A 17,644-nucleotide genomic window follows, 5' to 3' on the forward strand; every position below is an offset into this window, starting at 1 on the left:
TAACATTTTATGGTTTTATTTTCAGTTGTCACACCAGGGACGGTGTAACATAAGTCTGGGGGAGGGTACTTGTCGTACTTTTTCACTTAGGAGTTTGCCATAACTTTTTCGGTTAATTTTTAACTTAGTTTTTGATGAGTTCGTATTTCTTTTACGTGTTTTCTTCGTTTTATTTGGTTATGTTTTGAGTGGTTTTTAGTTCGTATTTAGCTTTGCCTTGCTAAATAAACCAAATAACTAATATCTGAGTACCATTCTTTCAGCTACCAACTGCAGGCTGTGAAACATGGAAAAGCCACAAACATTGATCAACCAACAACGTCCATGCTTTTAAGAATGTTCAAAGGATCCAAACTGACCGACCACTCAATCTACTCAATTTTTCTCATCTTGGGGCTTGGTATACACTAGATTGGAATCCCTCTTCAGGACTAAAAGACGAAGTCTGTATTGGTCCGGCTCCCCTCTCTTTACCCTTCGAAAAAAAAAAACAGATTAATAATAAAAAGGGATAAAGGTCAAAAAGAAGTGATCAGGGCTTGGTGGCTGCAACCATTAAGACTTGAATCATGGAAGCCTGTCAAAAAAAAATCTCAGTCAATTAAAAAAATAAAATGATACCCTTGAAAGAAAGGGAGACATTGACTGAGTGGAGCGAGGAGAAAGAGAGGAACTGAGCCAGAAAAGACCAAATCGCGCAATCAAAAACCTGAACGAATAAGAATCCATGTGTCTTTTGATCGATACCCCCGTGATGAGACCCCACCTTAAATCTAAAAAAGGTCGGCAATGGAAACTTTGGATACTTATTATAAGCTGTGGGCTGAAAATGGTCGAGAGATAAGGTTGGGGTCGAATTACGTGGAGTTCCTTCTAAATGTTGGTGCTAACTGATGTGGTATTATACCAAAGAATGGTGAAGATGGTTGTTTGCAGGTTGACTGATGTATGTCTTTGCTTGAGGACAAGCAAATGTTCAAGTCTGGGGGAATTGATGTGTTTAGGTTTTTGGTACTTGTTTATATATTTTAATTATATTTTTCTCGATTATTTGTAGTTTTTCGTTCGTGTTTCAGGTATATAGGTGATTAAGCGCGTTATGAACCATTGGCATGTTCATACTGGAATTTCAAGGGATTTTCATATCCATCTGAAGGGGTTAAAGCGCAGAACGAACAACGGTTCGAACCGAGACGCGAAGAAAAGGAAGAAAAAAAAAAAAAAAAAAGAACCCTTCGATCGATGGGTTTTTCCATAAAAATCCATCGATCGATGGGAGATCATGAGCCGGAGGTTTTCTTTTAAATGCATCGATCGATGCGTTAGAGCCCATAAACCCATCGATCGATGCATCCTCGCTGTGTCCAGCTTCACCCACTTCCTCCACTTCACCTACTGCATCCACTCGTCTTTCATGATGAAATTAGAGCCTTTGTCGAAAAAGGAGGGTCCTTGGCCGATTATAAATAGGGAGGACGAGCTCCATAAGAAAACACACCATCTTAGAGATCAAAACTTGAGAGAAAATAGATTTGTGAGTGTTTTTCTTGTTTGAAGTTTGTAGAAGAAGAAGAGAATCCCTTTCTCTTCCCAGAGAAGCTTCTAAACCCTCTTATTTTCTTTATTTTCTTTTATAATGTCAATTATGAATTCTGTTTTTGGTTCCATGTGTGAGTAATCTACTAGTTAAGCTAGGGTGATTCAAATGAATCCATGAATCCATAAAACTGATGTGTTAAAGAAAGGGTTAAATCATTTGGTTCTTCATCTAGGTTGATCTTAAGGCTTGAATCAGAAGGTACACCTAGTTCATGATCATTAGGAAGTTCAACACACCAAAAGTGATAGTTAGACTCCTGAAAAGAATCTAGATGAGCAAGTTTTCGTAACCAACGAGAGTTGTTGTTATGGAATTTGTGAACAAATTGAACCTGTTAAAATGCATGTTTAGAATTATGAATATGGCGAGAGTTGATATTTAAGATTCTAAAACATAGGATTTAGCACTGCGAGAGTAGGCTAAATTACTTAAGATGTTTGAGTTCAAGAACAGTTCTAAAACATACCCCTTGTTTAATGTTTGTTTCTCGATTTATGTCATTCCCGAGAATTACCCGATGCCTAACGTTTTAATCTATAATTTAAATTTCATTTCAATTTATTTACAAGTTGTGACAATTAAAAGCTACCAAACAAACAATCATTTTCGTTATAGCTTGACTTTACTCTAATAGATTCATAGTGTAACCTTGGTCTCTGTGGAATTCGATCCCTAAATACTACTGCGCACTACCGTGCACTTGCGGTTGGTTTTAGTGGTAAAACCTGAGGACATCAGTGCTTGGTTGTAGTGGGTCTTCCAGCTCAGAACTTCCCTGAACTCGGCCTCTCGGGTTGAGTCTTGTAACAGTAACCCATGGATCATCTCTGTTCCTTACCCGGGGGTACTTGATATAACAAACCTGTAACATTTAAAAAATTATTAGTAAAATTATAAATTAATACACATGATGATCAATCATTCTGAATAATTAACATTTAATTACCTGATCGGCCTGGGAAGCAAGAATGAAAGGATCATAATATTGCAGCTTTCGCCTCAAATTTACTGATGTAACACCAAATGCATCTGTTCTCACACCTCGATCTAGAGTGTTGTCGTGCCAATCACAATAGAAAACAGTACAGCGCAATCCAACCATGCCCAGATACTTGATTTCCAAAATCTCATGTATGTGTCCGTAGTATACATCATCTCCTGATGCATAACAAACGCCAGCATCATAAGTCGTACTCGAACGTCTCCTCTTCTGAGTTGTGAATGCATATCCTCGAGTACAAAATCTCGGATATGACTTCACAACAAAGTTTGGTCCAACGACCATCTCGCGTATCCAATCGTCAAATGTTTCACCTCTGGCCAAACCAGCAGACATCTATTAATAGCACATATATATGTTACATCAATAAATGTGAATTAGTATAAATATGTGATAAATGATATTTTAATTTGTTTAAAGCACTCACATAAGTAAACATCCATCCAGCAAATTCTCTCTGCTTCATTTCTTCTAGTTCGTTCTCTGTGGCGTATCTATATTCGAACCGCTTTTCTGCCATGAAAATCCTGTACATATGATGAAAATAATGTAATTAATTAAGATTTAAATTTCAACTTGTTAAAATAAAAATTTGTAAGCTAATTTATTTACCTCTCATATTGAAGAACATCTTCGCAGTTGGTGAGCAAATATGTTTTCAAATGACTGCGCTCCTGCTCAGTAAGTCGACGGTCCTTTGGTTTTCCGCTAAGTCGTCCAACGTCTGTGAAAATGTCTGGAACCGTAACATGATATGTTGCCCGTTCGCCTCTATCATCATGCCGAGCAGGTCTTCTGTTTTTGGTCTGAACTTCTGCTGGAATGTAGTACTCGGCAAAGTTTGAAGTTTCTTCATTGATCATCTGTGCGACTATAGAACATTCCACCCTACTTAAATTTTTCACCATCTTCTTCAAATGGAACATATACCGCTCATACAGATACATCCATCTATAGTGCACAGGACCACCAAGTTCCAATTCTCTTGCCAGGTGAATAACAAGATGCTCCATAACATCAAAAAATGATGGAGAAAATATCTTCTCAAGGTTGCACTGAATCACGGCTATGCTAGTCTTCAAATTTTCAATACCTTCAAGAGTCACTGGTCTCGTGCATAAATCGCGGAAGAAACCACTTATCCCTTCAATTGCTTCATGAACATTTCGTGGTAATAGTTCCTTGAAGGCAAACGGAAGGAGGCGCTGCATCATTACATGGCAATCGTGGCTTTTCAAGCCAGTAAACTTTCCTTCCTTTCTGTCGATACAGTTACGCAAATTAGATGCGTAGCCGTCTGGAAATTCAACATCGTTTGAAATCCAATCAAAGAACGCATCTTTTCCCTCTGCATCAAGTCGGTATATGGGAAAAGGAGGCCCATTCTCATCAACATGAAGTTCTGAACGAGCACATATATCGACTAAATCCAGTCAAATTATCCTTTGTTTTACCTTGAACATTAAGGATCGTGTTCATGAGATTGTTAAAAAAGTTCTTCTCAATATGCATGACATCTAAATTATGCCTTAGCAGATGATCCTCCCAGTATGGAAGATCTCAGAAAATACTTTTTTGTGCCAGTTATGTAGGTCTCCAACAGCATCTACCGGAAAACGCTCATGTCCACCGACGTCTGGCGTCCTTTCTGCACCAAAATCTCTTAGTTGTGTCTTCAAATCTTTCCCACAAATTTCCGGAGGTGGACTATCAAACACCCTCTTGTTCTTCGTAAACAAATTCCTACTCCTACGATATGGATGATCAGGTGGTAGGAATCTCCTGTGACAGTCAAACCAACACGTTTTCCTTCCGTGTTTTAGTTGGAAAGCATCAGTGTTATCTTGACAATATGGACATGATAGCCTTCCATGCGTTGTCCATCCAGATAACATACCATATGCTGGAAAATCACTTATTGTCCACATTAGTACTGCCCGCATTTGAAAGTTTTCTTTACACGAAACATCGTATGTTTCAGCACCTTGAGCCCATAGTTGTTGCAACTCATATATTAGTGGCTGAAGAAACACATCAAGTGATCTCTTAGGATGCTCTGGTCCGGGAACGAGAATCGAGAGAAACAAAAACTCTCGTCGCAAGCACAAGTTTGGGGGTAGGTTGTATGGTGTAAGAATGACTGGCCATAGAGAATACTGTCTTCCACTCTTGCCAAACGGGCTGAAACATCAGTACATAATCCAAGGTAGACATTTCTTCTCTCATACGCAAAGTCGGGATACTTTGATTGGAAATGCTTCCACGCTTTTGCATCTGAAGGATGTCTGATCTCACCATCTGTTGAGTGCTCCGCATGCCATCTCATTGGTTTCGATGTGCGTTCAGACAGATACAACCTCTGCAACCTTTCCGTCAAAGGCAAATACCACATCCTTTTATATGGCACTGGAACTCTTCCACTCGTATCTTTATAACGAGGCTTCCCACAAAATTTGCATGTAACCCGCTGTTCATCCGCCCTCCAATAAATCATGCAGTTTTCGCTGCATACATCTATTACCTGATACGATAAATCAAGACCAGCTACGAGTTTCTGAACCTCGTAGTATAAACCAGGAGCTACATTATCCTCGGGTAGAATACCTTTTACAAAATCAGCAATCGCATCCACATAGTCTTCAGCCAAATTATAATCTGTTTTAATGCCTATCAATCTTGTAGCAGATGATAAAGCTAAATGACCATCTCTGCAACCTTCGTACAATGGTTGCTTTCCAACATCCAACATATCATAAAATCTCATAGCTTGTGCATTGGGTAAATCTTCCCCTCTAAAATGATCATTTACCATACCTACACCATAATCTACATCCGTTCTAATTGGTTCTTCTAATCTAACCGCTGGCTGAGGTTCGCTAGTACTACCATGTTCATAATCAGTTTCCCCATGATGATACCAAATTTTGTAACTTCGTGTAAACCCACTCAAATAAAGATGAGTCAAAACATCCCACTCTTTAATAACCTTTCTATTTTTACAATTAGAGCAAGGACATCTTAACATACCTGTTTTTTCTTTCGGTTGTCGGTGAACTAACCCCATGAATTCGGTTATACCTCATTGGTATTCTTCCGTAAGCAATCTCGTATTCGGATCCAAATGAGGTCGATCGATCCAAGAACAAAAATAATTTGAAGAAGACATGTTTTTTATGAATCAAATTCGTGTGTAAAGAGAGTAAGAGGGAGGATGAAGATATGGAGTGAATGAAGAGGAAGAGGGGTGCTTGTATTTATAGTTGAAATCCTGCCGACAGACCGAGGAAATTCTGACGGAATTCCGACGCCAACGGCTAGTTCGTCGGAATTTCCTTGGAATTTTTAAAATCCCCCAACGGCTCTCCAACGGCTCTCTAACGGCTATAATATATCCTCGGAATTCATCGGTTTTTTCCGAGGAATACATTTTTCCTCGGTATTCCATAAGAATATTCCGACGGATTGATATTTCCTCGGAATTCCGTCGGTATATTCCGAGGAAATTCCGAAGAAATTCCGAGGAAACCAAATTTTGTGTTTCCTCGGAATATCCTCAGAAATTCCTCGGGATATTCCGAGGATTTCATTTTCCGTCGGAATGTCCGTCAATACCGTTGTTTTCTTGTAGTGAGTGTAAGTAACATTTTTTTGAGAACTACTAGATATAAATAACATTTACGTTACGAGTTTACACTGGATTTTTCAAAGGTTTCACGCTCTTTCTGCAAACTGCCATCTAAAAAAATGCACTACATTTAAGCAAAAACAAAATGCACTACATTAAGCTACGAGTTACGGACAGTGGCGAAGGCAGGTTATAGGGTGTGGCGGCATGTGGACCCTAAATTATATTAAAATTTAAAATTTTGTATTTAAAACATAAAAAACAGTCGTCATATTTAAAACGTGAGCAGCCATCGAGGTATAATCCAAATAGATAAACACTGTAAATTTTTTTTTTAACCACAGTGTTATTTGTTTCTCACTTGTTAGAAAAAAACTGTCTCCAAATATCCCCTCAGTCGGTTGCTCTCCTAGATTTCTCCTTCTATTTTCGGGGATCTATGGAGAAAAGATGATTTGACGCTCTCGTTGGGGACTTCTCCTCGGTATGATTCTCTCAACACCAAAGCATGGCTGCTCTTCTAGTCATCTGATTTCAGAGCTTTCGGGTCTCCTGTTCTTAAACGGTCCAAAAAGAGGTCGAATGATGCTGCGCCCTGCCTTTTCCTTGCTTTGAAGCCGAATTATTTTGAGTGGTCGGCTTGTGTTAAGGAACCAGAGTTGAGTGCCATAAACCTCGTCTTGCTTCTGCCACAGTCACTCCACGCTTTAACTGTTGAATTCTTTTCATCAGAATAGGGTTTTCAAGGAACCGTCACGTTACTTTGGAGTTGTTCCACGTCTGGAGTGGACCTCACCGGATGTTAGCCGGACCAGGACTTAGTAAAACCTGCTTCGCTTTGATTCCTTTCGAAGTCGCCTTTGGGATAAGCTTCGGTTCCAAGGCTTATTCTCCGGCTGATATACTCTGATGTTTGATGCAGGTACCAGCTACAAGAGTAAGCTTCAAACTCCTGGACTGTTATTGGTTTTCTGAAATCATGTTCTAGTTAAGCTTCAACCGTTCTTTAGGTGATGATTAAACATTCTTCGTCTTTGAAAGTCTTTTTAATTTCATTGGGGGACTTTCTAAGACCTTTGCTTTGATTAGCTATCCTAGATGCATTAGAATTTGATCTCTCAAACTCTATTTATATTTCATTGTATCATTATCTTGAGTAATGAAAAATTCACATACTTACAAAAAAAGAAAACTTCATATTGCAATAGAAATGATAGTTTTTATTACTTGCAGTGCGTATGGTGAGTTTAAAATGGTCTATTACGTTAGAGAAGCTTTTCTTTTTTTTTTGAAAAAATTTTAAATTTTATTCACTTCAAAAAACCTTTTTACAATCTAATTCTACCTTTATGTAAGAGAAAACCTATAGCAAGTTTATAGACATGGAAAAAAGATTATCTACTTCCAAACCAAAGTTAAGGGGTGGGGTTTAGGATTTAGAGTTAAGGAGTGGGTTTAGGATTTAGGGTTTAGGATTTAGGGTTTAGGGTTTAGGGTTTAGGGTTTAGGGTTTAGAGTTGGGGAGTGGGGTTTTGGGATAAGATTTCAAATTTTGAAAAATAAAAAAAATTTAAAATTTTAAAACGATAAAATGCTATTTTGGTCATTTTAGTTTTTAAAGGCTATTTTTTTTATATAAACTTAGAAATGTGCTATTTTGGAGATTTGCCCGATTATTTATCGCATGACATGTGGCTTTGGGAAGATAATGGTGTATCTTAAATAAGCATTCTACATCCACACGCAATTACATGTCACCTAACTCTATATATATTTATGTCTTATGGCCACATTTCTTGATTACTGGTTTGTCTGATAATATTTTTTTGCGAAATGCTCGTTGCATTCTTCCTCCATGGCCTTAAGGAAAAAATACAAAAAAGCAAAAGTTTTTATTCAAAATGATAAAATATTCAAGGACAATATGGTACAGATACAATATTGCCTGATAATGATAATAACATAACTGATTTAAAGGCCAAAACCTTTAATCATTACAATATAAAAATTCAGAAATGCAAACGCAAAAACTTCAGTCCAAACCAAACCTCGTTGGCCAACCATTGTTGATGCTATGACCAGAAAGATCGGTGGCGGCAGCGGTGGTGGTGGTGGTGAAAGGCATCTGACTGGTGACTAGTAATTGGTGATAGCCATTATTGTTGTCACCCATGGAAGCAACTCTTGCAGGCTCTTGAACATCACTCATCTGCTGAGGTTGTCCCATCAAAAGACTCATGAACGATTGGTTTGAATTTGGATACTGATTCGAACTCTGTCCCTGATCATGATTCAAACCTGTATACATATCCTGGCTCGAACCATAGAACATAGGCTGAGTCTGGTCATCAAAGTTAGCAGGACTTTGGTATTGAAATGGTTCTTGATGATTCATATCCATACCCTGGCTCGAACCATAAAACATAGGCTGAGTCTGATCATAAAAGTTAGTAGGAGTTTGATATTGAAATGGTTCTTGATGATGAACATGATCATTAAAACCTCCAGGAGCCTGCTCATTCACACTCATATCCATACCATCATATTGACGCATATGATCATAAGCTTCAGTAGGGTTACTTACCGAACCCTCGGTTCCGACAAAAACAGGGTTCACATCACCAACAACAGGACCAGGTGCATCGGTAGCAGCGACATTAGGAGGAACATGCTCAACATTCCCCTCGAGGAACTGGGTCCTGTAAGTTACCTTATTGGCATAATCACCAATGAAAAGATTCAGGTCTCTCATAAAACTTGGATCACCATACTGATGCGGCATCAGCGTCTTCCCCCTGAGAAGATCGAACATAACCTCTCTAAGCTCAATCTCCCTATTATCCGTATGTAGCCTCATCGCTCTATCTTGTCCTTTATGGATCCTCTCCTCCAGATGCCTCTCCTGGTCGTACATCCTCTTGCACCGTTCCTCCGGCACAACACCCATAAACGCCGAGTGCACTGCTTCAGCGCCTTCCTTTGACGGCCAAAACTCCGGCGGCTCCGTATTGTCGCAGCTGTTGATAACCGCACAAACTTTGACACCGCAGAGAGTCGACAGCTCGTTGGCTTTTTTGAGTAAACCTTTCTTCCTCTTCCGGAAAGTTTGGTTCCTTGCAGCGCTATTAGTTATGGGCTCTATTTTTATCCTTCCCTTTGGCATTGTTTTGTGTTGGTGAATGATAGAGATATGTTGGCACTTGATAATGCTCTTGTTTACATAATGAGGCTGGTATTACGTATGCAGGTCTTATCACTTTTTTGGGATCATTAATGCTAAATTGCAGTAATATATAATTTATAATAGTTACAAAAAGAATATATATACTCATTAACAGTTGTCAGGAAATCATTGGATACAGCAGATAATAATCATGTAATTTTAGATATTATTTGTATAACTCAAGATATGTTTCCCTTAGTTGAAACAATTAAACCTACCAATAAGAAAACAGTAAATTTCAATGCAAATTTAGAAGAAAATGTTGCCAGCTAATGCTGCGTACATGGTAGGACTAAAATTACAGAGATATATCCAAAGGAAAATTCATACAATTCTAATAATACTACTAAACATGCTTGTTTTCTGAATTAAAGAAAAAAACTTATTATATTAATTAAACCAAAATTATAAATTTGAGACTCACTAAATTACTATAGCTTGTGTAATACAAGATAAATCGAATCTTTATAAGAAACCAGAAATGGCTAACCACGTCTTTATTTTTGGTTTGGGAAATCCGCAGAAAGTCTTAAAGAATATAAGAAGGAAAATATCATAGGATAACGCTAAAAAAATTTATGTCACAAATATAGATTCTAAGAATCAAAATGACAAAAATATTTCATTAGATAGGTAAATATACACTTATACCCCTATGGTTAATTAATCCAAATCTTAGGGTTTAGAGTTAAGGGTGGAGATTTGGGATTGAGATTTAAAATTTTATAAAATAAAAAATAAATATTAAAATTTTGAAAATAAAAAAAATTTAAATAGTTTCAAAAAGTATTTTCAAATTACAAAAAGAAAATTTGAAAAAAAATAAAAAAAAATTCGAAATTTTTTTTTAATAAAAAATTAGAATTTGAAAACATGTAATCTAAAACTATAAAAAATTTATTTTTTTTATTTTTTTATATTTTTTTTATATATCTAGGGTATTAAGGTCATTTTACTTATTAAATAAAACATTTTGGTCATTTTCTTCCTTGTGATATATTTTTGTGATCAAAACTTGAAAATGTTCTATTTAGGAGAATTGCCCATATAGGAAACCGGAAATGACATGTTCTTTCAGAACACTTCTGATACTATCAATTCTTGATATTATTTTTCCATCATTCAAGAGTAGAATACAATGTTGAAATACAAAGAAATAAAAACAAAGGATTGCGGTTTAGCTTCTTTTGGGTTTATGGATTATATAAGTAACAAAATTCCTTCGCTACTCTAAACCTCTCCTCCCACGATGGATTGTATTTCCATTTTATTGGATGAAAGGTAGTTTGTTCCAAAAAAAAAAAGTAACAAAATCAAATAAAATTATATGAATGATAAAAGATCATATGTAAGATCTCATAAAGTTTTAGTTGAGGATTATAGAACTTTGGTTTAGAAACTTTTGAGTTTGTATTAGGTTTGGTTGTTATTTATTATGTTGAAGATACCTTTTATTATATAAGTTGCACTTATTAAACTAATTAGTGAATTTAGGCTAATCCGTCCGTTAAGATTTTTTTTACACTAGACTAGTTTGAGATTTCTGAGTGTTTTATGTTTTAAATTGTGTTATTTCCCCTCTTTCCTCGTCCTCTTGACTTGTCATAATGTAGCTGTAGATAAATTATTTTTATTCATTTAATAACTGATCATCTTTTTATTGAGATTGTTTATTTAGTACATTGTAGATCGAAGAACCTCCTTATCTATTGAGTAAGTAGGAAGAGTGAGAGATATAGAGATGATCTTGATGGTGGAAAGTGTTTCATGCATCAGCGAGCCTCTTCTTCCGACTCTGGGAAGATAGGCTTGAGCGGAGGAAATCTTGTTTCGCAGAATTCTTGACAGTCCCGTTAATGAATCTCTGGTACCATTTGCCAGATTCTTTGAGGTTTCTGTCGTCGAGATCTTCCCAATTAACGTAACTGAGTCCAAATCTGACGGTGAAACCTTTACAGAATTCATAATTATCTCCAAGAGCCCATGCAAAGTATCCTCTCACGTTGACACCCTTCTCCCTGAAAACAAGAACAATCATATATATAAATGTTACCAAGAAAGAAGAAGAATATAACATATGTAGAAAATCATTTATAGTAGCGTCCACTCACTTGATGACCTTGCGGAGAAAACATAGATGGCTGCATAGATAATCGATTCGCTTGTAATCGGCAATAGCTTGCTCACGGTTTTCTGAACTGGGGGTACTAAATCCTAATTAAACCGACATAACATGAAAAAGTACATAACATTTGAAAGTCAGTTTCTTAGATTTATTTCGAAATACACAAATTATAGTAGTACTAGTATATGTTATAGATGAAAAGAGATGCATGTAGAACTCACCATTTTCGGTGACATAGATTAAAGGGTCGCCGTATTTGGTTTTGAAGTAGTCCATAACGTAATAAATGCCTTTTGGGTAGTAATAGCTGTTGCCGTTTACTTCGTCTTCAACAAACTGAGAAACGGGAAGTAAACATATACATATCAATCAAGAAAACCTAATTAGTGGTGCTTATATTGAAAATTGAAAAAATAAAATGAATTAGAAATCATAGGGGTGGATCATTCATATATACCAGTGGACCAAGAAATTCACCACGTGAATTATCATCTGTAACGACAAGAATGAAATAACTGATGGTCACTCACAAAAAAGAGATAAAACATTTATATATATAAAAAGGTTGTAACTAAGTGGTAATAGACAAGTACATGTGAGCTTTACGCCAGCGTCCATCATGGCAGTGTGTGTCTCTGAAGGATATGGGTTCGGTTTTGGCTGGGCGTATTGAGTGACGTAATAGTTGAGACCAAGAAAATCATATGAACCAGCAACGAGTTCTGCTTCTTCCTCGGTGAAATTGGGAAGCCTACTACCCACAATCTGCCTCATGATGTCTGGGTATCTACCCTTTGTTAGCGGCTCCATGTACCTGATCCATGTATATTTTTCATTATACATATATGCAATATATACTGATACATTTTTGGTTATATATATATATATATATATATATATATATACCATCCATGGAAGAATTGGTTCATCCTCTCAGCTGCTTCTATGGAGGCAGGATCAGACTCATCAAATGGAAGAAACCATCTTGTAATCATCACAGGTCCAATCTTCCCTTTTTGGAACTGTTGGTCACGTGATATATGACTAAGTTAGAATCAGATATCTTAGATTACATTACACCTTTGATCAAAAAAAAGAAGAAGATTACATTACACCATCTTTATCACATATTGAGACAACTCACCTTGTATTTGGTCCTGTAAAGATCGACGACCGTGGCATGAGCAAGAAGCTGGTTATGTGCAACGATGTAGGGTTCTGTTGAAGAATTTCCACCGTAACACCTGTGCTTGGTATCAACCATAGGAGAACATCGACCTGGTGCATCTGTTCCGACAGCATAGCCTCTTGTAGGCACTGTGTATAGCTGGTTGATCGTGATCCAGTGCTTTACCTTTCCACCAAATTCTTTGAAACATAGATCCGCGTAGTCTTTGAAATCTTGTCTGACCATATTAATATAGAATCATTTCATTAATGCATGTAACTAAACCAAATCTTTTTCTTCTTTTATTAATAATTTAAGAAGCATGGCACAGATATAAACATACATGATCTGGCGGTCTAAGAAACCTTCATACTCATCTTGGAGTGTTTGAGGAAGATCCCAGTGAAAGAGGGTAACGAAAGGCGTTATATTCTTTTCGAGGAGTGCATCTATGAGTTTGTGGTAGTAATCAAGACCTCCTTGGTTCACTCCCCTACTCACCTTTCCTTCTGCTCATGTATAGATATGTCGTACATTAATTAGTACTTTTTCAACTAAATGATCCCAGTTAAAATACAAACGAATCGATAACATGCACATACTTGGAATGATTCTTGACCACGCAAAGGAGAACCTGTAGCCAGTAGCATTGAGTTCGCCCATCACGTCTACATCTTTCTGCATTTTACATATTAATTTTAATCACATGTCAATCCACACTGTAGTTTTATACATATATAGTTCAGTCATGAGTATCAATGTACTGAGAAATTAACCTGCCATCTCGTATATGACTCACAAGTAGTGTCTCCATTCTTCAAGTCTGACCCAGCTTTCTCTGATATTAATTACAAATACATCAATATGACTATATGAGTATATGTAACCAACATTCCTCTCACATATAAATATAGATGTCGCTGTGAAAATGACATACCTGGGTATCGGTGACTGAAGCCATCCCAAACGTTAACACCACGACCTCTCCCTCCTTCAATCTGAAATGAATAGAAACAACCATGCAAAGTTGCATTTTAGTGTTTTAAATTTTATTTCAAAATTATTGTGTGACAACATTTGCTACATGCCTGGTAAGCAGAAGATGCAACACCGAAAATGAAATCTTTTCCGAAGTTCTTACTGCTTAAAATATCAGTGTTACTACATGTGAATGGGTTGCTCTCTTCGCAAGTAATTTCTTCATCAGCTTTGCAACTCGCAGCAGCTAATAGAAAAACTAAAGCGAATCCATGAAGAAGCTTCATGTTTAATCTGTTGATGTGTTGTGTTGTGTTGTGTGGAACCTTGTGCCCATCTAGGGTTTATATAGCCTTCCCAAAAGAAGAGTGACTTCTTTATTTTTTTGTCTTAGTATCTTGATATTTTGGGAGGTGTAAGTGGGATCACGAGTCCCGTGGGTTCACTTAATTACTTTAGCTCAGTGTTCACCGATTTTTGTAATATTTGTGATTGTTATGTTCCCACTTTTTAGTCTTTCATTATCTATTGCAAATATTATTTTTGTTAGCACATATATATTTGTGTTCCTTAACCGGAACACGAATTGACACATCTTCAAATTGATCCGTCAATGGTCATGCAATGATGCAATGCAGCATGTAAGATTTGCGAAAAACTAGAACGACACGCAACGTCAAGATTCGTTACTGGAAACGTATATCGAAATATTATCAAGTGTTGAATCTAGAGTAACACTGGTGCAAAGCCACACTTATCACGAGCCTTACCGCTCACAAGATCACATCATATCTTATTGGTTTTGATCGGTCTATTTCTGCTTTATCACATGAGACCGGTGCCTCCGAAAGACTAAAGAAAACGAAAACCAACCATTTTTTGCCTTTTTGGTATCGTTTTAAATGTTTGGAAGGGTTGGAACGGATACGGATCCGTGACTTCCAGATAGATAAGATTGACCTATAGTTTGTTCCATAGTTTTTTACTCTATAAAGTTAGAATACATACGTTTTGTTATAAATAGCCATATTACATATATTCAGTTTCTATAGATAACATCACTACTGTGTTTACGTGCCATCAAGTTTTTGAAATAAATTATTTACGTAGCACATATATACCTTAACTTGTATTTAATACTCCCTCTAATTTTGAATAAATGTCATTTTGACATTTTTCACACAGATTAAGAAAGTGACCGAAAACTATGTAAGTTGTTATTAATTATACCTCTCCGGTCAATTGTATTTGAGATAAATAAAATTATTTATAAAATCAATGCAGTTTGCAGTTAATTTTCAGCTGAAAATAAGTATAATTTGCATTGAAATTATAAAGTGACACTTTTTGTATAACAAAAAAATATATGCCAGAATGACATTTATTATGAAACAGAGGGAGTATTGCTTTAGGTAAATTTTTCGTGCTCTTGCATGAATATAACTATTTATGAACTAAATATATTATAATAAGATTAATATTTTACTTTTAATTTTAAATTTAGTTATTCCGGTCTGACATTTTATAAGTTTTAAATTATATACCCTATGCTAAAATAAAATTATACATCCTTGTTTTATATATAAATTGGTATAATGTACTACAACAATTGAAATTGCCCATAACCGTCCGAGTCTAGCACAAATGTCACTACAAGAAAACACGCCGAATTCCGACGGAGGTTCCGACGGACTTCAATGTCGTCGGACGTTTGTGACGGATTTCCGACCAATTTTCGACGAAAACAAAAAATTTGAAGTCGTCGGAATTCCGTCGGCCATTTCCGACGAATATCCGAGGAAACATGGCTCGTCGGAATTTTCTGACGACTTTTCGACGACATTCCGATAAAACATATAACCGTTATAGTCGTCGGAAATTTATCGGAATATACCGATGAACTTCCGACGACATTCCGATTAACAGATATAACCGTTACCGTCGTCGGTATTCCGTCGGAATTGTCCGACGAATTTCCGACGAACCATGTGACCGTTGCCGACAAATATATATGACCGTTTTATAGCCGTTTGAGATTGGAAAATACCGAAAGAATTCTGACGACTGCTTTACATCCGTCTGAATTCCGTCGGAAAGTCGTCGGATGGCCGTAAACAATTTCCTATAAATGCAACCCCTCCTCATTCAACTCATTCACACTTCATTCTCTCTTCATTCTCTTTAGTCATAACAATTCCGTGAAAATCATGTCTTCAAGAGCTTATTATCGTTCGTGGATGGATAAACCTCATTTGGATCTCAACACCAATTTGCTTACGAAAGAATACGTTCAAGGGATTGGAGAGTTCATGAGGCTTGTTCAACAGCAACCGGATGCAAAAAGTGGTATGTTAAGATGTCTCTGCTCTACTTGCAATAATAATAAGGTTATAAAAGAATTTGATGTTTGGACTCATTTGTATATGAAAGGGTTTTCACGTAATTATAAAGTTTGGTACCTTCATGGGGAAACTGGTTATGAATATGGTAGTACTAGCGAACCTCAGCCTGTTAGTGAACTTCAGCCTGATATTAGGTTAGAAGAATCTAGAACGGATATAGATTATGGTGTAGGTACTGAGCAGATGGTACATGATCATTATAGAGGGGAAGAACCAAATCCCGAATCTAGGAGATTTTTTGACATGTTGGATGCAGGAAAACCGCCTTTGTATCAAAATTGTAGAGATGGTCATTCAGCCTTATCATCTGCAACTAGATTAATGGGTATTAAGACAGACTATAATTTGGCTGAAGAATGTATGGATGCGATTACTGATTTTGTCAAAGGTATTCTACCTAAGGATAACCTTGCACCGGGTTCATACTACGAGGTTCAGAAACTTGTTGCCGGTCTTCAACTACCGTACAAAGTGATAGATGTATGTATTGACAACTGCATGATCTACTGGAGAGCGGATGAGACACGGAATGTATGCAAATTTTGTGGAAAACCTCGTTATCAGGACAAAAGGGGAAGAGTTCCGATCCCGTTCAAAAGAATGTGGTATTTGCCTTTGACGGAAAGATTGAAGAGGTTGTATCAGTGTGAGCGCACAGCAAAAGCAATGAGATGGCATGCAGAGCATTCCACAAATGGTGAGATTAGACATCCTTCAGATGCGAAGGCTTGGAAACATTTCCAGTCAACATATCCAGAATTTGCGGAAGAGAGAAGAAATGTTTATCTTGGATTATCTACTGATGGTTTCAGCCCATTTGGAAAGCATGGAAGACAGTATTCTCTATGGCCAGTTATTGTGACACCGTACAACTTACGGCCGAGCTTGTGCATGCGACGAGAGTTTTTGTTTCTCTCAATTCTCGTCCCCGGGCCAGATCATCCTAAAAGTTCACTAGATGTGTTTCTTCAACCACTGATATATGAGTTGCAACAACTATAGGCGCATGGTTTTGAGACATACGATGTTTCGTGCAAAGAAAACTTACTTATGTGGACAATAAGTGACTTTCCAGCATATCGTATGTTATCTGGATGGACAACACATGGGAGGCTATCATGTCCATATTGTCAAGATGACACAGATGCTTTCCAACTAAAGAATGGAAGGAAAACGTGTTGGTTTGACTGTCACAGACAATTTCTACCACCTGATCATCCATACCGTAGGAGTAAGACTTCGTTTACGAAGAACAAGCAGGTGTTTGATGGTCCACCTGAGGAAGTTAGTGGGAAAGATTTGTTGAAGCAGTTTAGGGATTTTGATGCAGAAAGGACGCCAGATGTAGGTGGACACAAAAAGAGTATTTTCCGGGATCTGCCATATTGGGAGAGTCATCTATTGCGGCATAATTTAGATGTCATGCATATTGAGAAGAACTTCTTCGACAATCTGATGAACACAGTCCTTAACATCCAAGGTAAAACGAAGGATAATTTGAAGTCAAGGTTGGATTTAGTCGA

The 17,644-nt window shown here is 37.0% G+C and overlaps 2 protein-coding genes across 2 annotated transcripts; both read right to left on the minus strand.

Moving 5' to 3' along the window:
- Window positions 1-6,908: 6,908 nt before the first annotated feature.
- LOC125581874 (MADS-box transcription factor PHERES 1-like) lies at window positions 6,909-9,700 on the minus strand. Its single transcript, XM_048748032.1, has one exon. It carries the CDS (start codon window positions 9,386-9,388, stop codon window positions 8,258-8,260), a length of 1,131 nt encoding a protein of 376 aa, XP_048603989.1. The 5' UTR covers window positions 9,389-9,700; the 3' UTR covers window positions 6,909-8,257.
- Window positions 9,701-11,058: 1,358 nt separating this feature from the next.
- On the minus strand, window positions 11,059-14,073 carry LOC125581875 (myrosinase-like). The gene is made up of 12 exons (XM_048748033.1): window positions 13,830-14,073; window positions 13,679-13,739; window positions 13,518-13,579; window positions 13,344-13,419; window positions 13,085-13,250; window positions 12,718-12,979; window positions 12,480-12,595; window positions 12,167-12,387; window positions 12,031-12,065; window positions 11,795-11,909; window positions 11,560-11,662; window positions 11,059-11,466 (listed from the first exon to the last, which is right to left on the minus strand). Exons 1-12 carry the CDS (start codon window positions 14,004-14,006, stop codon window positions 11,214-11,216), a joined length of 1,647 nt encoding a protein of 548 aa, XP_048603990.1. The 5' UTR covers window positions 14,007-14,073; the 3' UTR covers window positions 11,059-11,213.
- Window positions 14,074-17,644: the final 3,571 nt, after the last annotated feature.

The sequence above is a fragment of the Brassica napus genome, chromosome C2, assembly GCF_020379485.1.
Source record: "Brassica napus cultivar Da-Ae chromosome C2, Da-Ae, whole genome shotgun sequence".
NCBI classification, from domain to species: Eukaryota; Viridiplantae; Streptophyta; class Magnoliopsida; order Brassicales; family Brassicaceae; genus Brassica; species Brassica napus.

Excerpts from the sequence above, each read along its gene's own strand:
- LOC125581875 (XM_048748033.1), bottom strand. The coding sequence starts at position 14,006 with ATGAAGCTTCTTCATGGATTCGCTTTAGTTTTTCTATTAGCTGCTGCG. Across the intron at positions 13,580-13,678 it reads CTTCAGTCACCGATACCCAG|AGAAAGCTGGGTCAGACTTG; the intron begins GTATGTCATTTT and ends AATTAATATCAG. Across the intron at positions 13,251-13,343 it reads GTGGTCAAGAATCATTCCAA|AAGGAAAGGTGAGTAGGGGA; the intron begins GTATGTGCATGT and ends ATACATGAGCAG.
- LOC125581874 (XM_048748032.1), bottom strand. The coding sequence starts at position 9,388 with ATGCCAAAGGGAAGGATAAAAATAGAGCCCATAACTAATAGCGCTGCA.